Source organism: Peromyscus eremicus, chromosome 1, assembly GCF_949786415.1.
Source record: "Peromyscus eremicus chromosome 1, PerEre_H2_v1, whole genome shotgun sequence".
Taxonomy (NCBI): Eukaryota; Metazoa; Chordata; class Mammalia; order Rodentia; family Cricetidae; genus Peromyscus; species Peromyscus eremicus.
In genome coordinates this window covers 75,151,193-75,177,779 of record NC_081416.1, presented here as the reverse complement: position 1 = coordinate 75,177,779, position 26,587 = coordinate 75,151,193, and the positions used below count along the sequence as shown (strand labels likewise).

Genomic DNA, 26,587 nt, shown 5'->3' with positions numbered 1-26,587 from the left:
TGAGTTTGTCAAATGCTAATAGACTAGACATTATTAATATAATTATTGCCTGTATATATTTGCATTGTTATTATATTTATTGTATATAGTTATTTTACATTAGTTAAAACCGTTACTTTTTGTTTAGACAAAAATGGGGAAATGTGTGATAATTTGTTTGTGTTCTGACAAATAAAGCTTGCCTGGAGATCAGAGGGCAGAGCTAGCCACTAGTTAACCATAGAGGCCAGGCAATGGTGGCACATCTTTAATCCTAGAACATGGGAGGCTCAAGCCTTTGATCCCAGCACTTGGGGGGCTCAGGGCTTTAATCCCAGCACACGGGAGGCTCAGGCCTTTAATCTCAGTACTAGAGAGGTGGAGACAAATATAAAGTAGGTGGAGACAGGATCTTGGGCACGTTCAGTCTGAGGATTCAGAGACGGGATCTCCCCGTATTTGGCCAGAGGATTTGGAGAGGTAAGAAGTGAATGTGGCCTCTCTGGACTTTAAGCTTTCACCCTCGATTTGACTCTAGGTTTTTATTGGTAAGACTAGTTAGGATTGTGCTTCACCTTGTGGGTTTCAGGCATCAAATTCAGGTTGTCAGGTTTGGTGGCACATATCTTTACCTATTGATCCCCTATTGAATTTTTAAAAAATAATTTATTTTTATTTTGTGTGCATTATTGTTATTTTGTCTTTACGTATGTCTGTGTGAGGGTGTTGGATATTATAGTTACAGTTGTGAGCTGTGATATGGGTGCTGAGAATTGAATCTAGGTCCTGTGGAAGATCAGTTAGTGCTCTTAACTAAACCATTTCTCCAACCCTTAAATTTTTAAAAATTTATTTTTATATGAATATGACTGTTTTGCCTGCATGTATGTATGTGCATTCTTGGTGCCAGAGGAAGTCAGAAAAGGGCTTTGGATCCCCAAGAACTGGAATTATGAATGTCATTAGTCATCACGTAGATGCGTGGAATTGAACCCAGGTCCTCTGTAAGAACAAGTGCTCTTGACTACTGATCAATATTTCCAGCCTTTTTTGTTTTGAAGTTATTTATTGTGTTTGAAGGCAGGTGTGCTGTCTTTTTAAAACAAAGAACTCACTATGTGGACCAGACTGGCCTTGATATCTTCTATATTTCCCTGCTTCTGCCTCTTGAATGTTTGGGATTAAAGTTGTTTATCACCATACCCAGAACTTAAAACAATTATTAAAATATTTTTAAAAATGTGTATGGGTGATTTGTGTGTGTATGTCTATGCACCTTGTGCTTTTAGTGACAGGGCCAGAAGAGGTTAAAAATGTTTGCAAGCTCTCTTGGTCCTAGGAACTGAGTTCAGGTTCTCTGGCCTGAGCCAGTGCTCTTAACTACTGAACCATCTCTTTTCCATTACCTACAGTCATCTTTTCTTTCTTTCTTTTGGTGTGTGTGTGGGTCTTGCTATGTAAACAAGGCTGGCTTTGTATTCAGAGATTTGCCCTGCCAGTGCCTCTTGAGTGTTGGAATTAAAGGTGAATGCCACACCTAGCCCCATTATCTTCTATTAATATCTTTCCAGATATTATATATATCAAGTCTGAAAAGGCAAAGTATAAAACAACATACAGTATGATATCATTTAAATATAAGAGACTCAAACTGATTACTTCTGGGCAGGACACTAACACCATGTGGGGAAGGATTTTACTGATAATTCATATTAGACTTTAATTTTGATATTTTATTTTATTTTATGAGTGTTTGCCTGAATGTATGTCTGTGCATCAGAAGAGGGTGTTAGATCTAAGACTAAAGTTACAAGACTGTTAGGAGCTTCCATGTGGGTGCTGGGAATCAAACCCTGGGTCCTCTGGAAGAGTAGTCAGTCTTAACCACTGAACCATCTCTCCAGCCCTGTCGCTGTAATTATGTAACATACACACACACAAACTGAACTTTTTACAAAGTCCTAAATTGAAAAAAAGCAGACACATACTTACTGCAAGACTATATACATGTCTTTTTTTTTTTTTTTTTTTTTTGGTTTTTCAAGACAGGGTTTCTCTGTGTAGCTTTGCGCCTTTCCTGGAACTCACTTGGCAGCCCAGGCTGGCCTTGACCTCATAGAGATTCACCTGGCTCTGCCTCCCAAGTGCTGGAATTAAAGGCGTGTGCCATCACCGCCCGGCCCTATATACATGTCTTTTTTTAAGACAAGATAATCTTGAACTTTAGAATATTAATGTATGTGTGTGTGTACCAAGTATGCAACAGCCCAGGGTAGCCTCTACCAGTAAGTGCCTGGATTATAGGCATATACCACCACACCTAGCTGTGAAGAATCTTTCTTCCAGTCTCTATTCAACTGCCACTTCCCCACTGTCCACAGTGGCTTCTCCGATGTCTGTCTTCGATTTATTTTTATCCCACAAGTTTTCTTAATTATTAGTTATGTTTTGGGACAGGGTCTTCCTATGTAACCAAGGGCTCAAGATCTTTCTTGGAACTCTTGTTGACAATAAACAGGTCCTTAAGATGGAGAAGGAGTATCAGATTCTCAAAGGCATTTTTTTTAAGGATTTTTATTTGATGTGTATGGGCGTTTTACCTGCATGTATGTCTGTGCACCATGTTTGTGCAGTGCCCTCTGAGGCCAGAAGAGGGTGTCCGATTCCCTGGAACTGGAGTTACAGATGATTATGAGCTTCTGGAATAGGAGTGCTGGAAATTGAACCTTGGTCCTCTGTAAGAAGCAGCAGCCAATATTCTTAGTTGCTGAGCTATCTTCTCAGCCTTTCAAAAGAGTTAATGTAGAAAACCTGCAAACCAATGGCACAAATGTTTAGAGAGGCTACATCTTGGGAAATCAGTGCTACAAAGTAGACTGCAGCTGGTAGTGGTGGCGCATACCGTTAATCCTAGGCGGATGGCAGGTGCATCTCTGTTGAGTTTAAGGTTAGCTGGATCTACAATAGCGAGTCCAGGTCAACCACTGCTAAATTGTGAGACCTTGTCGTTAAAAAAAAAAAAAAAAAAAAAAAAAGCGACTGGAGGCCCAACTCTACAACTAATTTGTTTCATGTCACTGACTAATCTGCAAAAATAAAAACTCCCAAACCCGAAGGGTGTTCCCACTTGCACCACGAGTTTCAGTGGTTTCAGATCCGCCGAAGCGTGCTGGGCAAGCACGGAACCTCGGAACAGACTACATCTCCCATCTTGCTTTGCGCTCCAGACAAGAGTCCTACGCTGGCACGCGAACCTACCCGCCCCTCCAGCCTCCAGTTACTGTGTATCGCGAGAAGACGGGCCGCTCCGGCGGTAGCGATAACGAGCCTTGGTGGTGGTGGTGGTGGTAGTGGCGGTGGCGGCCGAGAAGGCGGCGGCCATTTTGGTGAGGCCTCGGGAGCAGCGGCGGCGGCGGCGGGGTCGCTGGGAGTAGCGTCTCCGTTTTCTCCAACTTACTGCTCGCACCTCCGCGGCGTGACTAGACGCGGCGGGAGCACGGGGGTGGCTCTAGCTGCGGCCCTTAGGGGAATTTAAAGCGGTGAAGGCGGCGACCGAGAGGGGGCCCTCCCCCCTCCTCGGCGGGAGGGGGGGTGGTGAGCACGCCCCCGAGGACGCAGGTAAGGAGAGGGAGACAAGATGGCGGAGGCTCCGCAGTTCCCCCTCCCCTGACGGGTGACTGCGCGCGCATCCCCGAGCGCCTCGTCCCACCTTCCCGGGGTGCTGCGCGCGCACCTCCAGCCGGTGCCCTGGGGCCGGTGAGCGAGGCTGCCCGCGCGCGCCCATAGAGACCGAGAGCGGGGGGGTTGTCAGGCCGGGCGGCACCTGGTCTCGGCGCGCCTTCCTCGCCCTCCTGCCCTTCTGCGCACGCGTGCGGGAGCGAGCAAACCCCGAGAGGACGGACCCAGGTGCGCTTCTGCCCGCCCACCAACCTGCCTCCCCTCAGGGGAGAGGAAGAGGAAAGGGTGCATGAGACGAATAGTCCGGGCGCATGCCCACCATAATCCACTTAGGAGAGACCAAGGCCTGGCGCTCGAACCCTTCCTTCCTCAGCCTTTTGCGGTCTGCTGACGTGAGGGCGCGGGCGGACGCGGACTTCGGAGTCCTGCGACCTAGTCTATGGTTTTGGGTTCTGGCGGGAACCCCCCCAGGCCGTGCGCGCTGCCGGCTCACTCCGCCTCCAGCCGCGCACGCGCGAGCCCCTCCCCCGCCTGGCGCGCACGTTGGGTGGGGTGGGCCACCGGCGGGGGCGGGGCCACCGGCGGGGTGGTGGAAGCTTGGGCCGGGGTCGGGGGTCATGCCGGGTCAGACTTCGGAGAGGTCTTGGGAAACTATAATGAAGACTAGGGTCAAGAGTTCGGGCATCTTGGATCCGGACTTCCTCCGGTCCCCAGAATGCGGAGGGTGAATCAAGGCAGCGCTGCACCTCGATAAGGAGTTAGCCGGGCAAACACTTCCGGGCCTCGTACAGTTTAACCCGGCTTGTTTCCGGAGTGTGGGTCTCAGTGCAGCCTTCCTTACTTACATGGGCTGAAAAAGCTCTTTCTAAAGTTCCTTGGATGTTTCGTCCCGCGTGTACAGATTTCCAAGGATCCTTTTCTTGTGACCAACTTTTTGTTTTTGGGAGCTCCACCCTGTTAACTCCGTTCTGTTAAGTCCACTGAAAATGCAGGCAGGCAGTCAGACATCCAGCAGGCTTTGTGAACGTGTGGATGTGACGTTTCTGTCCGTCATTTGGTGGTTGGAGTTTAAAGTACTTCAGCTTTTAAAACTTTCTGTTGTTTGATTTCCTCTCTGCCCTTACCCTTATCCAGCAAGAACGTACAACCCTGTGAAATTCTCTACACAAAACACGATTTGCTTGTGTTGCCACCACTTTTTAAAAAAAATTGTTATTTTACTTTTGTGTGTATTTGTGAATTTCTGCGTGTATGTATGCACACCACATGCATGCCAGGTGTCTGAACAGGCCAGAAGAGAGGTTGGATCCACTAGAACTGGAGTTAAAGCTGTTGTAACCTGCTATGTGGGTGCTGGGAACCAAACCTAGGACCTCTGCAAGAGCAGTAAACACTCTGAATCGCTGAGACATTTCTCTAGACTTACCTAAATGAACTAAAACCTAACCCAATTTATTTTCTTTTTCTGAAGCATGAGCTTTTCCTACTATTTATGTGAACTGACTCTGGGTGTATTTTAAAGTGTCAGAGAGCTGGTGTAAGTACACTGAGATGGTATTGACATGTGGATTGGTTCCTCACTGCTGCTTTCCTGTACTGTTTTAGGTGTGATTTCCCTCATTACAGCAGGGCACCGTGGAAGTGCAGAGTTTCACAGGGGCTGTGGTCTCTGCTCACACAGGTGAGCTCACCTTTAGATACAATTTTGTGTGCTTATGTGAATGGAGAAACACTATGTGCTAATGAGGGGGTAGGTTAATTGTGGGTTTTGCTTTGGAAAACTTGAAATCTATGCATGTGTTTCTGTGGGGGTTGACGGTGGAGGTAGAACAGTGTAGCCTCGGCACTACCACCCCACCTCCTGTTTGTTTTCGTTTTGGGGGGAGAGATCTCAGTCTCTAACCCAAGCTCACTTTGAATTCATGGCAGTCCTCCTGCCTTAGCCCCCTAAGTGCTGGGATTATAGGTATGAACCAGCACACCTGACATATCCTTCCTCCCCCTTAGGTTTTTTGTTTTGTTTTGTTTTGTTTTGAGCTGAGGATCGAACCCAGGGCCTTGCGCTTGCTAGGCAAGTGCTTTACCCCTGAGCTGAATTCCCCTCCCTTGGTTTTTTGAGACAGGATTTCTCTGTGAATCCATGGCTGTCCTGGAACTTACTCTGTAGACCAGGCTGGCCTTGAACTCACAGAGATCCGTCTGCCTCTACTTCTGGAGTGCTGGAGTTAAAGGTGTGCTCCACCGCTACCCAGCACATTTCTTCTTTTGAAAGAGATCTCATATGACTGAGGCTGTTCTTGAATGCCTGAATTCAAACGATCTTCTTCATGTCAGTGTCCCAAATATGTTCCACCTCTTCTAGCTAAGGGAAGTACTTCTAAGTATTTGACACATAGTAAATGCTCAGGAAACATATCCCCATGTTTCCTGAGCATTTACTAAGTAGCATGGGGTCTCATACTCACTGTGTAACCAGGGATGACCTTGAACTTCTGATCTTTCTGCCTTTACCTCCCAAGCTTTGAGATTGAAGGTGTGTGCCACCCTGCTGGTTTTATGCTTTGTTGGGATTGAACCCATGTTTTATGTGTGCTAGGTAATCACTCAACCACCTGAGCTACCTCCCTATCCCTGGAAACAGTTTTTAACCTCAGCATTTTGAAGGCTGAGGCAAGAGGATAGTAAGTCCCAGGCCAGTCTGGATGGTGTAATAAAATCTATCTGTCTCAAAAAACAACTGTTTTAATAGCCTTTAATTTTATTTTTACTTTTTTTTTTTTTTTTTTTTATCCAACTATAGGTGCTCCAGAGGTTGGTGGACCTGAGCGGAGGCTGGGACGCCCTGGTGGGCCCCGGGCCCTGGAAGGCAGGTCCCGGTGGCTGGTGGCCCAGAATGAGGCCAGCTCCCAGCATGCCCTGCAGCCGGACACCAGCCCCTCGGCCTGCAGCAGTGGTGATAATAACCCAGTCATTCTTCAGGCATCCAGCAAGGAGCCTGGGAGTGGGACCATGCAGAGCAGCCCCTCCCCTGCTCACCCTCAGCTCCCAATCCTACAGACACAGGTTTGAAAGTGGGGAGGGTTCCTTCGCTTATTTCTGTGGACTAATGTTTTTGAGACAGAAGTGGTGTTGCAGGTCTTATTATCTACCTGAGTAGTTGAGTTTGGACTGTCTTTAGTTTTCAGAGAGATTGGGCTGTAACATGTCAAGCTTGTTAGTTAATTCTTTCTTCTTCTTTTTTTTTTAATTTGTTTTTTCAAGACAGAGTTTCTCTGTGTATTGTCCTGGAACTCGCTCTGTAGACCAGGCTAGCCTTGAACTTGGATCCATTTGTCTCTGCCTCCCAAGTGCTGGGATTAAAGGCATGTGCCATCATGCCTGGTTTTAGATACTTACTTTCTACTTCACATAATGCTGATTTCCAAGAGTAGAGATCTTGAGGGTATGGTGGTACATGCCTTTAAGCTTAGCACTCCTAGGCAGAGATAGGCAGATCTCTATGAGATCAAGGCCAGTCTCGTCTACTTAGTGAGTCCCAGGCCAGTTAAAGAGTACATGCATAGTGAGACCTTGTCTTTAAAGAAGGAAAAAAAAGACGCAGTTCTTTCTTACCTTAAAGTGGTTGAATTAGGCTAGGCTGGAAATGGAGACTAGGCAAAATGCTTCTAAGACTGTAGGCTTTGAGAATAGTTTACCTTCATTTGGAACTAGAACAGGATAAGCCTTAAGTGAGGCATTATTTCTTTCCTCATATTGTGGGAATGTGGAGTAGGGGGAAAAGTGTGTTTTTTAAATTAATTAGATCTACATTTGCATTTAATAGGCTTTTCCCCCTTTTAATAAGACAGGGCTTCTTGTGGAGCTGGGGTTTAGCTTAGTTGGTACAATACTTGTCATGCACAAGGCTCAGGGTTGGGCCCTGGGTTGATTCCCAGTACTGTATATACAGTTGTGTGGTGGCGCATACTTGTAATCCCAGCACTTTGAAAGGTAAAAGTAGGATGATAAGAAGTTTGAGGTCATTCTTAGCTACACAGGGAGTTCCAGGTTCACCTGAGGTATATGGTAAACCTATCTAAAAAGGAAGGAGAGCGAGTTGGGAGTTTCCTTATGTACCCCAGCCTCCTGAGTCCTAGGGTTGTAAACCTGTACCACCATAGATAGCTCAGTTGATAGTTCGTTCATTTGCTGTACTGACCTTTGAACTTAGGGCCTTATGCATGCTAAGGCAAACTCTTTACTATTGAGCCATAGCCCTTTGGGCTTTATGTTTCTGAGAGTTGAATGCAGAGCTTTGCACAGTCCTGGTACTGTGCCAGTGGATTTGATACTTAGAATTTTTTTTAGCTTCTGAGAAATTTTGATATGATATTTTGATATGATATTTAGCTGGGGTAGGAATTTGAGGCACTCTTAGACTTCTGTTTTATAGTGAATTTCATGAGTGAGTTCATTTGCCATATTTCAGTGGGACTTATTTTTCCAAGATGGGGTTTCTCGGTGTATCCCTGGCTGTCCTGGAACTTGCTATGTAGACAGGCTGACCTTGAACTCGGGGAGATCTGCCTGCCTCTGCCTCCCAAGTTCTGGGATTAAGGGTGTGTGACCCCACTGCCTGGTTGGGACATTGTTTTCAATTATTGCTTTTATACTCAATACTTTGTAATGTGTGGGTTTCATCCCCTGCATCTTCAGTGAAGGGGGTTGGGGGCTTTTTTTTTCTATTATTTGAAGTTAATTCAAATTTATTACGTAGGTGAATCTGTTGTAATTATGAGCAAAATCAAGGTTCTCTAGGTGTGGTGGTGTACGCCTTTAATCCCAGCACTTGGGAGGCAGAGGCAGGCGGATCTCCCTGAGTTCAAGGCCAGTTTGGTCTACAAAGCAAGTTCTAGGACAGCCAGGACTACACAGAGAAATCCTGTCTGGGGAAAAAAAAATGTAAGGTTCTAAAAGGACCATTAAATTTGAAATCATAGCATGCTTTTGTACACAGCACTCATGAGGTAGAGACAGACCTATCTTTATCAGTTTATGTAGTGAGACTGTCTCAAGGAAAAAAGAACAAAAGAAATCATGCATTGTAGTTGTCTTAGAAAACAAGTTTTTGTTTTTGAGAGCTATACTTCTAGCCCTGTAGTGGCAATCTTGAATTTAGGCAGTTGTGTATATCAGCATGTATGTCTTACATGTCAGATTATCTATTAGAAATTTGGCTCTACCATTTTAATTACTTTGCTTAAAGAAAAACTTCATTTCCAAGCCTGATGTGGTGGCACTAGCCTATTAATCCAGCACATGGGAGGTGGATTGTAAATCCCAGGCCAGACTGGGCTACATAGTGAGACCTTGTCTTCAACTCTCACAACTTCCCTCCATTCCTCCCCAAAAGAAAACAAACCCACAAAGTGTTTGTGTTGATAAAAATGAGAGTGATACCTTACTCTACAGGTTTTTTTGGTTTTGTTTTGTTTTTGTTTGTTTTATTTTTTTGTAAAATGGAATAGAAAAATGTACTTAAAACATTTAGCACAATGCTTAGCATCCTTTTTATTCGTCATTTTCCCCTTTTCTAGATGGTGTCGGACGGCATGACAGGGAGCAATCCTGTATCCCCTGCCTCATCTAGTTCTCCAGCTTCTAGTGGGGCAGGTGGTATCTCCCCGCAACATACAGCCCAAGACTCCTCTCTGGATGGACCTCCAGGCCCGCCAGATGGTACCACGGTTCCTCTGGAGGGGTTCAGCTTATCCCAGGCTGCTGACCTGGTCAACAAGGGCCCAAAGTGGGAGAAGAGCCATGCAGAAATTGCAGAGCAAGCTAAACATGTATGTATTGGGAAGGCCCATGAAGATTCATGGGAGTTGTCTGTCTTAACTCTACTATCCCATGGGTATTTTATGTGTCTTTGTTTTTAGCCATGGGTTTAGGGTATGGATTTCTTCTTTGTCTTGAGTATAATGCTTGAAGTAAACCAACCCCTCTCCCCCTCCTTCACTTTCTTTGAGGGATAGAAAAGTGGTTCTGTAGTATAAAGCATTGGCTAGTCTTCAAGAGGTTCCATTCCCAGTACCCACACAGTAGCTTACAATTATAACTCCAGTTCCAGGGGATCCAGTCCCCTCTTGACTCCAGTGTGAACCAGGCAATCAAGTGGTGTCTGAACATATTGCAGGCAAAACACCCATACACAAAAGAAAGAAAGTGACCAACCTTCCTTCTTTCTTTCAGTCTAAATTGAGGTCCCATCTATGCTAGGCAAGTGTTCACTTTTTTAAAAAATGCTAATTTGTTTTATTTTTTTGTGTGAGTATCTTGCCTACATGTATGTATATACCACATCCATGCCTGGTCCTCCTGGTGTTCAGAAGAGGACATCAGATCCTCAGGAACTGGGAGTTATGAGCCATTGTGGTAGTGGGTATCAAACTCAGGTCTTCTGCAAGAACAAGTGCTCTTAACCAGCTGTAGGCAAATGTTGTTATCACTGAATTATAGCACAGTTTTTATTTTTATTTTCCAGAATAGAGGTGTATGTTAAGTTTACTCTCAAACTGTTTTCTCTTAACACTGCTCTGGGGATTGAACTCAAGCCTTTGTGCATATACTAGGCAAATTCTCTACCACCAAGCTATACCCCGAGTACTGTTGGCAGACTTAAATTAAAGGAAGAATTAGGCAGGTGTGGTGGCTCTCACCAACACTAGGAGATGGAGAAAGGAAGACCATGAGTTCAAGGCCAGCGTGACTATATGCAATGATGTCTTTAAAAAGAAAAGTAAATCATTATTGAAAAAAAAATGAGGCTGGGTGGCAGTAGCACAGACCTTGAATCCCAGTACTCAGGAGGCAGAGGCAGGTGGATCTCTGTGAGTTCGAGGCCACCCTGGTCTACAGAATAAGTTCCAGGACAGCCAGGGATACACAGAGAAATCCTGTTTTGAAATACCAAGACAATAAATTTTAAAAAAAACATTTTTTTAAAGTAGATGAGGTAGCTCACACCTGTATGCTCACATTCACACTCTGGGATGATGATACAGGATTGGAAAGTTTGAGCCAACCTAGGCTACAGAGTGAGATAGATGCTATCTTAAAGCAAAAAGACAAAAAATAAAAACAATACAATAACAGAAAACCTTCCACTAGTGCTAGGCGGTGGTGGCACAACACCTTTAATCCCAGCACTCAGGAGGCAGAGACAGGTGGATCTCTGTGAGTTCCAGGACAGGCTCCAAAGCTATACAGAAAAAAAAAGCTACAAAAGAAAAAAAAACAGAAAGGAAAAAAAACCTTCGACTAATCTAAATAAAGAAGGAATTAGACACTGAAGTACTTTGTAAACTGTGATGATTTTAAAATTTATTATTTTCCCATTTATATTCAGTCTGTAGCCTATGAAATTTGCTGTAAATGCATGCAGTTCCATCTGGGAGCTCAATAGAAATGTATATTCTTCATATTCCCTTCCTGCCTACCCATTTAAACTTTAGGTTTGGTGCCCATTAACCTTTTTATTTTTACTTGTTTTTGGTTTTGTTTTATTTTTTGAGACAGGGTTTCTCGGTGTATCTCTGGCTGTCCTGGAACTCAACTGTAGACCATGCTGTCCTCGAACTCACAGAGATTCACCTGGCTTCTTGCCTCTGTTGTTTTTTCTTTCATTTCTTTCTTTCTTTGTTTCTTTATTTATTTATTTATTTTATTTTTGTTTTATGTGCATTGGTGTTTTGCCATGGGTGTCAGGTCCTCTGGAACTGGAATTACAGACATTTATGAGATGCCATGTGGGTGCTGGGAATTGAACCCAGGTCCTCTGTAAGAGCAGGCAATGCTCTTTAACTACTGAGCCATCTCTCCAGCCCAGCCTCTGTTTCTTGAGTGCTGGGACTGAAGGCATATGCCACCACTGCCCAGCCTAGATCTTCCAATTACTATTTACTGTGTTCACTCAGTGTATGGTGTGTGTGTGCTCGCATGCTGTGTCGTCACACATATGTTGATCAGAAACAACTTTGTAGACTTAGTTTTCTGCCTTTGCATGGGCTCTGGTGATAGAACTAAGGTCACCAGATTTGGGCAGCGATTGCTGTAATGATCTCAGTTTTTCTTTCCTAGTCTGGCTTCCCTTTGTAACTGAGGATGACTTTGAACTCCTAATCCTCTTTTCTGTCTGCCTCTTTCCCACCTTCCTTTCTTCTTTTTTTTTTTTTTTTTTTTTTTTATTTTGTTTGATTCTTTTTTTGTTTTTTGTTCTGTTTTGTTTTTGAGACAGGGTTTCTTTGTAGACCCTGCTGGCCTTGAACTCACAGAAATCCACCTGTCTTTCCTCCCTGATTGCTGGGATTAAAGGCATACATTACCATCTGTGGTGGTATTGTGTTCCCCAAAATATTGTGCACCCTGATAAACTTATTTGGGGTCAGAGAACAGAACAAGCCACAGCCACCTCACCTTGCCAGTTCCTCAGCTGATCCTGTTTCCTCAGACTGGAAGCCTCTGAGTACTCATCCAAATGGATCTCAGCTGAACTGCTGCTCTAAAGCCTAAAAGTTTTACCTGCCTAGTTCCTGGTTTTCACGCCTTATATACCTTTCTGCTTTCTGCCCTCACTTACTGAGATTAAAGGCTCACTTCTTGGGATTAAAGGCATGAGTCACCATGCCTGCCTGTTTCCAGTGTAGCTTTAAACCCTCAGAGATCCAGATGGATCTCTGCCTCCCAAGTGATAAGATTAAAGGCGTGTGCGCCACCATTTTCTGGGCTCTATATCTAGTGACTGTTCTGTCCTCTAACTCCAGATAAGTTTATTAGGGTCACACAATATTTTGGGGAACACAATACCACCACAACCATCCACTAACTTGATACAGGATCTTAACTTTAGTTTAGGCTGCCCTAAATCTAGAACATATAAGTATGTAACTCCCTCTGGCTCATCCATCTCAGCACCCAGAGTGCTAGGATTACAGCTGTTAACACACACCTGGCTTATTCTAAATTTTTTTAAAGCTACTTGTTAAAGAAAAAATTCAAATGATTTAATGTTCTTAATCAAATTTAATGAATTATAGAAACTTTTAGTAAAAGTGGTGATAAAGAACCTCTTTAGAAGGCCGGGCGGTGGTGGCGCACGCCTTTAATCCCAGCACTCGGGAGGCAGAGCCAGGCGGATCTCTGTGAGTTCGAGGCCAGCCTGGGCTACCAAGTGAGTTCCAGGAAAGGCGCAACGCTACACAGAGAAACCCTGTCTCAAAAAACCTAAAAAAAAAAAAAAAAAAAAAAAAGAACCTCTTTAGAGTTTAGAAGGAAGTAGGGGCACTCCCTGTGAAACTCCCTTTGGAAATGGTTTCCCAAGTCTCACCTTTTTCAGGATTTTCAGAGAAAGAGCGTGAAATTATGGCTTGAGTTTTTATACCTATTTTGTTTGTCTTATTTGTATAAGTGTGTGTGTGTGTACACACTTGCATGTGGAAATAAGATGTCAACATTTAATTGCTGCTTGTTTTTGTTTTTATTTTTTTGAAACAGGGTCTCACTCACTGTGTAGCTCTGATTAGTTTGGAAGTTGCTGTGTAGAACAGTTCGGCCTGGAACTCGAAGAGATCTGCCTGTCTCTGCCTTTGGAAACTGGGATTAAAGTCATGTGCCAACATGCTCAGTTCTCTCAATCTATTTTTGATTCCCAGTTCTTTCCTAGGTGTATGACCTCAGGAAACTCATTTGATTTCCCAGATACTCCCCACACCACCTGCCAACAGAATCTATTGCCTTGTAGAATTGGTAGGAGCATAAAACACAGAGTTCATTCAGGGGCCAGGAATTCAGCCATGGCAGTGAGATGGCTTGCATGTCCAGGAACTCTTTTTTTTTTTTTTTTTTTTTTTTTTGGTTTTTCGAGACAGGGTTTCTCTGTGTAGCTTTGCGCCTTTCCTGGAACTCGCTTTGGAGACCAGGCTGGCCTCGAACTCTCAGAGATCCGCCTGGCTCTGCCTCCCGAGTGCTGGGATTAAAGGCGTGCGCCACCACCGCCCAGCTAACATGTCCAGGAACTCTTAATCAATGTCATTACCCCTCATTAGGAAGCTGAAATTGAAACTCGAATTGCTGAACTTCGAAAGGAGGGATTCTGGTCATTGAAAAGGCTACCTAAAGTGCCAGAGCCTCCCCGCCCTAAAGGCCACTGGGACTATCTATGTGAAGAGATGCAGTGGCTCTCTGCTGACTTTGCTCAGGAGCGCCGATGGAAACGAGGTGTGGCCCGGAAGGTATGTCCTGTTTGTTCTACTGTTCATATATTTTTCAGGTGTGCTTTTGAAACTTTAACGGTTAGCCAAGTGGTAGTGGCAGCTCACGCTTCTAATCTCATCACTAGAGACACAGAGGCAGGCAAATCTGTAAGTTTGAGGCCAGCCTGGTCTATAGAACAAGTTTCAGGACTCCCAGGGCTACACAGAGAAACTCTGTCTTGAACACCCCCTAACACCCCCCCACACACACACACCCCAAAAAAGGAAAAAGAACCTTTTTTTTTTCTTTTTAAGATTTATTTATTTATTATGTATACAGCATGTATGACAGCAGGCCAGAAGAGGGCACCAGATCTCATTATAGATGGTTGTGAGCCACCATGTGGTTGCTGGGAATTGAACTCAGGACGTCTGGAAGAGCAGTCAGTGCTCTTAACCTCTGAGCCATCTCTCCAGCCCAGGAAAAAGAAACTTTAATGGTTGAATTATGTGGAAGGTGGAAGGGAAGCAGATGAAATTATAAACCCCTTTTTAGTGCTTCAAGCTGTAATAACATCAGGGTTTTCTAGCCCTTGATTGTCTTTGTCTTTGATTGGGTGGATAAGGAGATTGACCTTGAGTGATTTTATACTGTCTTTATTTTTATAGGTGGTACGTATGGTAATCCGACACCATGAAGAGCAGCGACAAAAAGAGGAGCGAGCTCGGAGAGAAGAACAGGCCAAGCTGCGCCGAATTGCTTCTACCATGGCCAAGGATGTCAGGCAGTTCTGGAGCAATGTGGAGAAGGTGAGCAATGAGATTGGACAAAAGATGATCTTGGACTAGGTTAGAGGAAGTCGTGTTGATAGGGCTGACCAAAGTTTACTGAGGAACTGAACACTGCAATTCCAACGCTTTATGACATTTCTCCATATATTGGACCTTTCCATCACTGAAGGTCACAAGGAGGAAGGAATTCTTGGCTTCCTTTTCCTACCTACTCAGTTAAAACTTTGGGAGTAGCATCCATTGATCTGTTTTGTTTTTTTTTAATTAAAGATTTATTTATTATGTATGCAGTATTCTGCCTACACACCAGAAGAGGGCACCAGATCAAATTACAGATGGTTATGAGCCACCATGTGGTTGCTGAGAATTGAACTCAGGACCTTGGGAAAGAGCTACCAGTGCTCTTAACCTCTGAGCCATCTCTCCAGTCCCCCATTGATCTGTTTTATAGTGGCAAAATATGTGTTGTACCTTTGGGATGAGTAGGACTCCTTGACTCCTAGACCATCTACTCTTTGTAGGATGTGTAGTATGTTTTTTCTAAAACATGTTTGTTGTTTACCTGCTTATGCCATTGAAGTTTCTTCTGCTTATATGTTAGGTTGTAATTATCTCTGAAGCCCTCTTTTCCCTTTTTGTGTTTGTGTGATTGCTTCTAGAATTTCTTGTGGGCATCTGAGCTAGAGATGCTCAAGTCCAGTATATAAAATGCATATGATATATGGACAGATATAAATATTTCTAGATCATTTGTGATGCATACTGTGTAAAATTACTATATAAATAGTTGTCATACTGTATTGTTTGAGATAGAGTATTTCTGCATTTCACAGGTTGGTTTTGTTTTTCTTCCAGTTTTGAGACAAGGTGTCATGTAACTCGTCTTGGCCTCAAATTTGCTATGTAGCTAAGGATAACCTTGAACTCCTGATCCTCTCACCTTCTAAGTACCCTTTTTTGTTGTTTTTTTTTGGTTTTTCAGGACAAGGTTTCTCTGTGTACCTTTGGAGCCTGTCCTGAAACTCACTTTGTAGACCACACTGGCCTTGAACTCACAGAGATCCTCCTGGCTCTGTCTCCCGAGTGCTGGGATTAAAAGTGTGCACTACCATGCCTGGCTTTGTTGTTTATTTTTGAAATAAGGCTTTCATGTAAAACAGGTTAGCTTCAGACTCACTGTGTAGCAGAGGCTGATCCTTTTGCCTCTGTTTCCTTTCAAGTGCTGGATTATAGGAGTATAGTCTCTTGGTGGTTAGTCTTGAACTCATCTTTTCTTCAGTTTCCATTCCTGGCTGCAATGTTTGCTTTGTAGTTTTGAGACAGAATTTCCCTATGTAACCTTTGATGGTATGGAGCCATCTTCAGTCTCCTGAGTTCTGAGAATGGGCCATCTAATGACATCTAGGCTTGAAGTTATTTGAGGCCAAACAATGTTTTATTAGCATTTATTTATTGTGTATTTGGGTTTGGGGGACACACCATGTCACCCATGGTGAAAGTTAAAGGACAATTTGTGGGAGTGTTTTCTGTTTCTGCCATGTGAGTCCTGAGGATTGAACTCAGGCCATCAGGCTTGGTGTTGAGCCATCTTGCCTTTGTGTGTTTGAGACAAGGTCTCACTCACTATAGTTCAGACTGGCCTGGAACTCCTGTAGCTCAAGCTGACTTGAATTTACAGAAATCCTGGTTCAGCCACTCTGCCTAGACTTTTGTTTGTTTGTTTTGAGACAGAGTCTCACTATCTCTGGCTAGCCAAGAACTCCCTGTGTAGAACTCCCTGTGTAGACCAGGCTGACCATGAGATCTACCTACCTCCCTCTAGAGCGCTGGAGATTAAAGCTGTTTGATACTATGTCTAGAGGTAGAAACTTTTTCTTTAAAGATTTATTGGTTTTATTTAAGTTATGTGTGTGTGCCTGTATGAATTTTTTTTTTTATATTTTAATATTTTTATTAGTTCTTTCAGAATTACACTGTATGAATTTTTTATGTGCACCACATACATGCAGGTACCCATAAAGGCCAGAGCAAGTTGGATCTCTGGGAAATGGAGTTGGAGGTTATTGTGAACCACTTCATATAAGTGCTAAGAACGAAACTCAGTCCTCAGGAAGAGCAATACATACTCTCAACCTCTGAGCTATCTCTCTAGTCCCAATCTTGAAAAGACCTTTATTTTTATAATTTTTCAGTTAAATGTATCTGTATATGAGTATATGATGTGCACATGAGGTTAATGGGCTTTTAGGACAGAGGTGTTGGATTTAGAGCTGAACTAAAAGGCAGCTGTGAACTGCCCGATGTAGGTGCTGAGAATTAAACTGCAGCCTTCTTCAAGAGAAGTAAGGGCTCTTAAGCACTGAGCCATCTCTCCAGCCTCCAGCCCCATTTTTTAAAAATTTAAATTATTTAAATTGCATTTATTCATATGGGTATATGCACATAAGCCACAGCTGATTTTTTGAGGTTGGAGGACAACCTGTGGGAGTTGATTCTCTCTTTCCCACTCTGTAGGTCCTGGGGGTTGAATTCAGGTTGTCAGGTATGGAAATAAGTACCTTTACCTACTAAGCTATTTTATCAACCTCATTTCTTTACTTTTTGTTGTTGTTTTGGTTTTGGTTTTTTTGAGATACTGTTTCTGAATAGCCCTGTCTGTTCTGGAACTACGTACATCAGGTTGGCCTCCAACTCACAGAGATCCGCTTGCCTCTGCCTCCTGAGTGCTAGGATTAAAGGTGTGTGCCACCTTTTAATTTTATTAACCCAGGGCCTTGTGCTGCTACATTTGTGCTTTGGTCACTGTGTTTTGACTTCAAGCTTTTTTTTTTTTTTTAATTTGTTAATTTATTTATTTTCCAAGACAGGGTTTCTCCATGTATCCCTGGCTATTTTGGAACTTGCTCTCTAGACCAGGCTTCTGATCTCTAGACTAGAGATCTGTCTGCTTCTTTCTCCTGAGTGCTAGGATTAAAGGCATGTGCCACGACCACCCGGCTTGATTTTTTTTTTTATTTATTTTATTTATTTATTTTTTTTTGAGGTTGGTTGACATACTTGACCATTCACTCGTGGTCTTTGTACTGCTGTTAGTAGTTAAAGAAGATACCCCCCGCCCACTCAAACTAGGGCTTTGTTCATGTTGGGCATGTGTCTTCCCACTGAGCTCCACTGGTAGCCCCACATACTCTATTTTTACTTATTTGTTAGTTTATTTATGTTTGTTTTTTCATGACAGGGTTTCTCTGTGTAACTGGCTGTTCTGTAACTCACTCCATAGACCAAGCGGGGCTTGAATTCAAAGATCTGCCTGCCTCTGCTGAGACTAAATATGTGTGTCATCACTGCCCAACCACTTTTTTTTATTCTTTTTAACGGCCCAACTTCAGTGGATTTGCTAATCTTCTCCAGCTACTCGATACTAAGTTGACCCTTGTATTTATTCAGTTTCTGTTTTTTTCAGAAGTGTTGTATAAATCACCAGCCTCTTAAGAATTTTTTAGCTTTTCTTTCTGAATGACCAGGCCAAAGCCTGCCGTAAAGGTAGTATCCTTAAATAGTTGGCTAAAAGACTGTATAAAAAAGTGAATATATGCATTAAGGATGCCTTTTGTGGTTATGGTAGGTGGTACAATTCAAACAACAGTCCCGGCTTGAAGAAAAACGTAAGAAAGCCTTGGACCTGCACCTGGACTTCATTGTGGGACAAACTGAGAAGTACTCAGACCTTCTGTCTCAGAGCCTTAACCAGCCGATAGCGTCCAGCAAAGCTGGCTCGTCCCCTTGTCTCGGTTCTTCCTCAGCAGCATCCAGTCCTCCACCCCCTGTTTCTCGGCTGGATGATGAAGGTGTGTGTGCTCTTTGGTCCTGTTGCTTTTCCCAAGTGCCCTTTCCAGAGCTGAAAAACCCACCCTGTGGCTTGCAGGGCCCGTGGACTTTGTGACCTTGTTCTCCTGCTATAGATGGGGATTTCCAACCCCAAGAGGAAGAAGAGGATGATGAGGAGACCATTGAGGTTGAAGAACAGCAGGAAGGCAATGATGCAGAGACCCAGAGGCGTGAGATTGAACTGCTTCGACAGGAGGGAGAACTTCCACTGGAAGAGCTGCTCCGTTCCCTGCCCCCTCAGCTATTGGGGGGACCTGCCAGCCCCTCTCAAACACCCTCGTCTCATGACAGCGATACCAACGATGGGCCTGAAGAAAGTGTTGAAGAGGAACCGTCTCAGGATTTGGAGGTATATACAGAAGAGGTACAGAAAGAAAGATTCAGAGGGGAAATAGATGGAGAGTTTCAGCTCTAAAATCCTGGGCTTAGGTTGATCCCTGGTTTTGAGAATTCACATTAAAGACAATTGGGGTTTCATTGCGAGTAAAGATGATGGGTTAGGTCAAGTTGCAGCCTGCTATTGGCAAGGTTGCTTTTTGTGTTTTTCGAGACAGGGTTTCTCGGTGTTGTTTTGGTGCCTGTCCTAGATCTCGCTGTGTAGACCAGGCTGGCCTCAAATTCACAGAGATCCACCTGGCTCTGCCTCTTGAGTGCTAGGACTAAAGGCATGCGCCACCACTGCTCGGCAAGGTTTCTAAAATTATAATGGAAGCAGTTATTGTACTTTAAATTTGCTAGGGGAGGGCTAGGGAGATAGCTTAGTTGGTAAAGTAATTGAATTCAATCCTCTGTTTCCCATATCAAAAAGGTATGTGCAATGGTATGTTTCAGGAGTCTCAGCATTAAGAGCCAGAGATAGGAGCATTCTTGGGGCTTTCTGGCTAGCTAGTCTAGCCAAATCAGGAAGACACCAGACAATGAATTCTGGTTTCCACAAGCATACACAAACATCCAAACATACATGTATACACACATATATAAATTGTTAGGTGATGTGAATTCACGAACTGTGATGGTCATCTTAAAAATCTCTTGGAGCTGAATGTTGTGTCACATACCTTTACCTCAGTACTCAGGAGGCAGAGGCAGATAGATCTTGGAGGCCAGCTTGATCTCCATAGTGAATTCCAGAACAGCAAGAGGTACATAGTGAAAACCTATCTCTTTAAAAAAAAAAAAAATCAATCAAATAATCTCTTTTGGACCTTTGTACTATTGGTCCTACTGCATGTTAAGGGTCTTTTTAAAATTACTATTATTGTTATTTTTAAAAACTTGTCATGTGCTTTTTTTATTTGTAATTATGTGTAGATTTGTGTGCCTCTGTGGATATGTGTACATGAGTAGATGCCAGCAGAGGCTAAAGTCTTTGAATCCCCTGGACCTGGAGTTACAGATGGTTATGAGCTGCTTGATAAGGGTGTGAGGAATTGAACTGGGGTCCTCTAGAAGAGTAGCAAGTGTTCTTAACCAATAAGGCATCATCTTAGCCCTTAATTTACTTACTTTTAAATTTTATTCTCTTTATTTGTTTTTTGAGTCGAGGATTTGCTACATGGTCCTGGCTGGCCTGGCATTCCTGTAGACTAGACTGACCTTTAAAAAAAAAAAAAAAAAAAAAAAAAAATTACTGAAATTTTGTCTTTGTGGGGGTATACATGTAGAGGTCAGAGGACAATTTTGTAGTGTTGGTTCTCACCTATGTTTACATGAGTTCTAGGGATTGAGCTTTGGTTGTCAGGCTTGCTGATGACCACTTAGCCATTTCGATGGTCCCCTTGTTCTTTTCCTTTCTTTTTCTTTTTTGGTTTTGTTTTATTTTTTGAGATGGCCCCACTTTGTATTCCTGGCTGGTTTGGAACTCATTGTGTGGTCTAGGCTGGCCTCATTCAAAGAGCTATGCCTCTGAAGTGCTTGGATTAAGGGCATATGAGCCACCACATGTGGTCCTGCTTTATTTCTTCCCTAGCACTTTTCACAGGTCCTCCCTAAGTCAGTGGGGTCAGGATTTGGTAGCTGGTGCTGAGAGAAAACCCTTGAAAACATCCTTGCCCTGATACTGTACCAGAGGCAGCTGTTACTCAAGGGAACAGTGATGCTTTTCTGATCTTGAACTCTGTGCCTTTCTTTTTCTTTTTTTCTTTTTCTTTGCTTGTTTGTTTTTGGATTTTTGAGACAGGATTTCTCTGGGTAATAGCCCTGGCTGTCCTGAAACTTGCCTTATAGACCAGGCTGGCCTCAAATCACAGAGACACCTTGCCTTAGCCTCCCAAGTACTGCAATTAAAGGTGTGTGCCTCCAAGCCTGACTTTGTTGTTGTTGTTGTTGTTTGACTCTGGCTGTCCTGGAACTCACTATGTAGTCCAGGCTGGTCTTAGGTTTACAGTTGCTTCTGCCTCCCAATGCTAGGATTAAAGGCTTTTGACACAACACCCCAACTTCATGCTCAAATGTTAAGTCCTCCCACTTTTTTTTTTTACCCTTTCCCATACAGGTAAACCCTCCACCTTCCTCTGTAACACAGTGCAACCAACAACGCTGGCATCCTGATGAAGATGATGAAGAGTTTACTGCTAATGAAGATGAAGGTCAGACCAGTTTTGTCTTTTTTGTTGTTTGTTTTCTTGGGACAGGGTCTATTATGTATCCATGGCTATAGACCAGGCTGGCCTTGAACTCAGATCCACTTGTGTCTGCTTCCAAGTGTTGGGATTAAAGGCATGTGTCACAATGCTCTGCTCTCTTGTAATTAGGTTTATTCTTTGACATTTCCATACATGTATATAATGCATTTTGGTTTCTCTCACCTCCCACCCCTGTCAGCCTTCCCTCTTCCCTACAAATTCCTTTCCTACATTTATGTCTTTGTTTTGTTTTCCATTGAGTTTTTAACCAGAACCGTGTGTGTGACCATGGCTTTGGAACTATCCTTCTGGGCTCACCAGTGGAAATGCCATTCTCTTTTTGTAGCAGAGGATGAAGAGGACACCATCGCAGCTGAGGAGCAGTTAGAGGGAGAGGTGGACCATGCCATGGAACTGAGCGAGCTGGCTCGAGAAGGTGACGTTTACCAGATATTTTACTGAAAACCTCCTTTCTGTCTCTACTCTGCAGAACATTGGTGGGTAAAGAGACGACGTCAGGTATTTTTTATCTTTGTAGCTTCAGCTGCTGATCATTACCTATGTTTCTCATGTAACTCAGGTATAACTCAGATTTGTAAATGAAAGGCACTCATAAGTAAAGTGATGTGTGGTTGCCATAGGAGTTTGAACTCATTGGTCTGAGAGTTGAAGGAAAAGGTACTGTAGCAGGATATGAGTACTTATTCATCCAGAGTTTTAAAAGGGTGGTTCAGTGGCTCAGGTGACAGTGATAGGCCCAGCGTTGGTGGCTTGGGTGTGGCTTGGTGTCTGGGAAGTGAAGATCCTGCCAACTGAGGCTTGAGCTCAGACTGATAGGAGAGCCTGGACAAGGGCACGCTCTCTGAGAAATCAGTGGGGCCTTTGGAAAGAGAGAGAAGCCTAAAGAGGATTGAAACTTCTGAAAGAAAACTAAAGACCACCTTGAGGAAACACTGGGATGCTGTGAGCAGGCACCATGAAAAGGAGATTGAGCAGCTGCAGAATAAGAAGATAAAAAGTCTAAAACCTGAAGATTAAATGTACACAGTCCCCCAGTGAATGGCCTGTACCATTGCCCACTTCTATAGAAACGTTGTTTCTGAGTAACTGATATTTGATTTGTGTGCTACTAACAGATAGTAAGTTACCATCAGTGAAAAAAAAGTTTTGGGTGTTTTTGTTTTTTGTTTGTTTTGTTTTTACAAGGGTAGGCACTGTCCTTATCAGGAGAGTGCCACACTTACTATGGTTGTTACAAGGATTGGTTTTATTAGCTGATGCTAAAGGTAAAATCTGTAGTCTCCCCAAAGATCTGGCCTGGGAGATGGAGCTTAGATAAAATAAACAAGTACCACTCAAATAACTATTTCCCAATCCTTGTAAAGGAACCAAATGTTTACTTCTCTTTTCCCTATCAGGTGAGCTTTCTATGGAGGAGCTACTGCAGCAATATGCAGGGGCCTATGCCTATGATACCTCTGCTCCAGGCTCTGGGCCTAGTGAAGAGGAAGATGAAGTTGAAGCCAACAGTTATGACTGTGAAGTAGAGGAAACAAGGGAAGTTGAAGAGGCCGCTCAAGAAGAGAGTAGCAATCAGTCCGGTAAGTGTGTGGTTCAGAGGGTGACTGGGGGTGGGTGTTAGAGGAACAGCTTCCTAAGCTTTGGTCTTTGATTTAGATTCTGCTGAAGAGCAGAGTGAGGAGGAGGAGGAAGACGATCAGTCGGAGGAGGAAGAAATGAGTGGGAGTTCACAGTCAGAAGAATCTGAGTCTGATGAGTCTGAGGATGCTCAGTCACAAAGCCAAGCAGATGAAGAACAGGAAGAAGAGGGAGATGATGATGACGATGATGATGATGATGATGATGGTTTTGGGGTGGAATACTTGCTTGCTCGGGATGAGGAAAGGAGTGAGGCAGATGGAGGCAGTGGGCCTCCTACCCCAGGTCCCACCACCACTCTAGGGCCCAAGAAAGAGATTACTGATATTGCTGCGGCAGCTGAGAGTCTCCAGCCCAAGGGTTATACTTTGGCCACTACCCAGGTATCTATAGGTTACAGTTCTACTTTCTCATATCTTGACTTTACTGTTTCCTACTAACAAGTGCCTCATGTCTACCATGTGTGATAATTTCCTCTGTATTAGGTGAAGACACCTATTCCACTTCTTCTGCGGGGCCAGCTCCGAGAGTACCAACACATTGGCCTTGACTGGCTGGTTACTATGTATGAGAAAAAGCTTAATGGCATTCTTGCAGATGAGATGGGACTGGGGAAGACAATCCAGACCATCTCCTTGCTTGCTCACTTGGCCTGTGAGAAAGGTAGATTCTTCTTGGTGCCTCTTGGCTAATCACTGGTAGGGGATCTTATTTAGTGGTGATTTCGCCTGCAGGAAAGTGAAATACTTGTTCTCTTACTGCTGTCTTGGTAGCCTCATTGAGTCTTGTCAGTAACTATATAAGGAAGACAGCATAGGTGCTGAAATCTTAAGTGGCATTAAAAGATGCTAATCAGGGTTTTGTTTAAGGAACCAGAGCTGCAAGGTGGGCTGGAGAGATGACTTAGTGGTTAAGAGCACTGGCTGCTCTTCCAGAGGTCCTGAGTTTAATTCCCAGCAACCACATGGTGGCTCACAACCATTTGTAATGAGATATGGTGCCATCTTCTGGCCTGCAGGTATACATGCAGACAGAATACTGTATACGTAATAAATACCACTGTATACATAATAAACAAATCTTTTTTAAAAAAAATAGTGCATTAAAAATTTTTTTTTCGCGTACACCCTGACAGTGGTGGCACAGACATAGCCAGTTCCAGGATGGTTGGGGCTACACAGAGCTGCAAGGTTCACATAATTTTACTATATCTTTTGTTTTGCTAAACAGGTAACTGGGGTCCTCATTTAATCATTGTTCCTACCAGCGTGATGTTGAACTGGGAGATGGAATTGAAACGTTGGTGTCCCAGCTTTAAAATCCTCACTTACTATGGAGCTCAGAAAGAGAGGAAGCTCAAGCGGCAGGTTTGATCTTTTATGTCATCACTTCCCTTATTGATGTCCTTCAGTTTTAGATCCTTTCTTCATCTGAATTCCTGTGCTTCATTTTCCTGTTGCTCCATTCTCTTACTGGTACTGTTTCATTTCTTCCAACCTAATTCTTTCCTTGAGTACTTGAACGTGCTTTCCCTTTCCCCTTGTTTTTTTTTTTCTGTGTGTTTTCCCTCCTTCATTAATATGCTGCTTTCTCTTCGACCTCTTAGGGCTGGACCAAGCCCAATGCTTTCCATGTGTGTATCACATCTTACAAGCTGGTGCTACAGGATCACCAGGCTTTTCGTCGCAAGAACTGGCGCTATCTCATTCTGGATGAGGCTCAGAACATCAAGAATTTCAAGTCCCAACGGTGGCAGTCACTGCTCAACTTCAACAGGTAAAGATGAATATAGAGATTCATGGGAGAGTTGTCTTGGCATGAAGGGTTGGCTGCCTGGGTTAAGAAGTATATTAAGGGTGGTCAGAAGGTTGGGATTTTCCAGATTGTCCTTATCCTAATTCCTTCTCCCTTTACAGCCAGAGGCGCCTGCTCCTGACAGGAACTCCCTTGCAGAATAGCCTCATGGAGCTGTGGTCCTTGATGCATTTTTTAATGCCACATGTCTTCCAGTCTCATCGAGAGTTCAAGGAATGGTTCTCTAACCCTCTAACTGGCATGATTGAGGGAAGCCAAGAATATAATGAAGGTCTGGTCAAACGCCTTCACAAGGTAGGGCCTGCATTGTTTGTAAAGGTGTTAATAATAGTAAAAGTTAAGGGCAATACCTAGTAAAGCTTTAGAGGGAGAAGTCAGTGCTAGGGTGAACTAAGTTGTCAAGCTGTAATGTTCATAATCATTGCCAAGCTGAGCAGCCTTGCATTAGTCACTCTTTGTTTTTTGTACTTGGGAATGTTTTTTCTTATTTTCTTTGGGTCTTGATAATGTGCTATGATTTCTCTTTATCTGAACAAACTTACTTTTTAGGTTTTTATTTTGATATGTATAGTGTTTTCCTGCATATGTTATATTTATCAAACACTTTGCCTAGTGTTCAAGGAAGTCAGAAGAGTGTGAATACTCTGGTAATGAGTTACAGGCAGTTGTGAGCCACCATGTGATGCTGAGACTTGAACGCAGGTTCTCTGTAAGAGCAATCAGTGCTCTTAACCTCTGAGCCATCTCTACCCCCATTCTAGACTTACTTAATGTGTTTTGTTGGGGTTTGTTTGTTTTTTTGAGACAAGGTCTCTTTATGTAGCCCTGATTGCCTTGGAACTCCATATGTAGACTAGGTGGGCTGACTTTGAATTCACAGAGCTGCATGTGCCTCTGCCTCCTGAGCACTGAGATTAAAGACGTGCCACTACACCTTTCGTGGTACTAGAACTTAAATCTAGGGCCTTGCTGCACATGCTAGGCAAATACTGTATCACTGAACTCTATCTCATGGCTCTTTCTTTGGGGTGGAGGTTATCTCTGGTTCTTCAAGCTTTTTTAACAGTTACATTTCAACATTTTGCAAACTCCCCTCCCCTTCTTTCTTTTCTTTTTTTCTTTTGTTTTTTCAAGACAGGATTTCTCTGCATAGCCCTGGCTGTATTGGAATTCACTCTGTAGATCAGGATGGCCTCTGCTTCCCAAGTGCTGGGATTAAAGGCATGCGCCATCACCTCCAGACAACTTATTTTTATTTTATGTGCGTATGTGTGTTTGTACATATGTGTATACTCATGGAGGCCAGAAGGCAGTATCAAATGCCCTGGGGCTGAAGTTACAGGTAGTTGTAAACCCCATAACGAGGGTGCTGGGAACTGAACTTCAATCCTCTACGAGAGCAGTATATCCTATTAAACACAGAGTAATTTCTCCTCCTTTGTTCTGGCTGTTTTATCCTCTCAATCTATGTATTTCACAAGCATACTAATTCCCAAAGCATTGACTATTGCCTGTGTGATAATAACTCTTCCATTTGTGTTTATAATTGCTTAAGTTTCTAGATGACTTGACTTGCATTCTGTTTTTGACTAGCTGCTTTTATTTATTTATTTTTTAAAAATATTTATTTTATGTATATATGTATGCCTTTATTCCAGAAGAGGGCATCAGACCCCACTATAGATGTTGTGCACCACCATGTGGTTGCTGGGAATTGAACTCAGGACCTGTGGAAGAGCAGCCAGTGCTCTTAACTGCTGAGCCATCTCTATAGCCCGGCTAGCTGTTTTTTGCTTTTGAGACAAGTCTCAATATTTAGTGATGGCTGCCCTGAAGTTCACAGACATCTACCTGCTTCTGCCTCCTTAATGCTGGGGTGAAAGGTGGGTGACATCACACCCAGCTGTTTTTTTTTTTTTTTTT

At 43.4% G+C, this 26,587-nt stretch overlaps 1 protein-coding gene, 1 long non-coding RNA gene and 1 other non-coding gene across 5 annotated transcripts in view; 2 read left to right on the top strand and 1 right to left on the bottom strand.

Annotated features, from left to right (window-relative positions):
* Positions 1-2,543: 2,543 nt before the first annotated feature.
* Positions 2,544-4,155, bottom strand: LOC131913683 (uncharacterized). The gene is made up of 3 exons (XR_009379956.1): positions 3,238-4,155; positions 2,882-2,980; positions 2,544-2,790 (listed from the first exon to the last, which is right to left on the bottom strand). It is a non-coding gene; the product is annotated as an uncharacterized LOC131913683 (long non-coding RNA).
* Positions 3,282-26,587, top strand: part of Srcap (Snf2 related CREBBP activator protein) — a 53,747-nt gene continuing 30,441 nt past the window's right edge. Inside the window, exons 1-16 of one of the 3 annotated variants that reach the window (XM_059266464.1) lie at positions 3,282-3,597; positions 5,263-5,338; positions 6,458-6,720; positions 9,234-9,485; positions 13,740-13,925; positions 14,556-14,696; positions 18,304-18,526; positions 18,641-18,915; positions 21,061-21,154; positions 21,537-21,626; positions 22,609-22,791; positions 22,868-23,232; positions 23,335-23,512; positions 24,080-24,216; positions 24,456-24,625; positions 24,766-24,958. In XM_059266464.1, coding sequence (XP_059122447.1) covers positions 6,667-6,720; positions 9,234-9,485; positions 13,740-13,925; positions 14,556-14,696; positions 18,304-18,526; positions 18,641-18,915; positions 21,061-21,154; positions 21,537-21,626; positions 22,609-22,791; positions 22,868-23,232; positions 23,335-23,512; positions 24,080-24,216; positions 24,456-24,625; positions 24,766-24,958 — 2,541 coding nt within the window. In that variant the 5' untranslated portion in view covers positions 3,282-3,597; positions 5,263-5,338; positions 6,458-6,666. The remainder of the gene's footprint in view (positions 3,598-5,262; positions 5,339-6,457; positions 6,721-9,233; positions 9,486-13,739; positions 13,926-14,555; positions 14,697-18,303; positions 18,527-18,640; positions 18,916-21,060; positions 21,155-21,536; positions 21,627-22,608; positions 22,792-22,867; positions 23,233-23,334; positions 23,513-24,079; positions 24,217-24,455; positions 24,626-24,765; positions 24,959-26,587) is intronic. The other 2 variants (XM_059266453.1, XM_059266442.1) reach the window with 2 other exon arrangements.
* On the top strand, positions 20,532-20,661 carry LOC131903216 (small nucleolar RNA SNORA30/SNORA37 family). The gene has a single exon (XR_009377461.1). It is a non-coding gene; the product is annotated as a small nucleolar RNA SNORA30/SNORA37 family (small nucleolar RNA).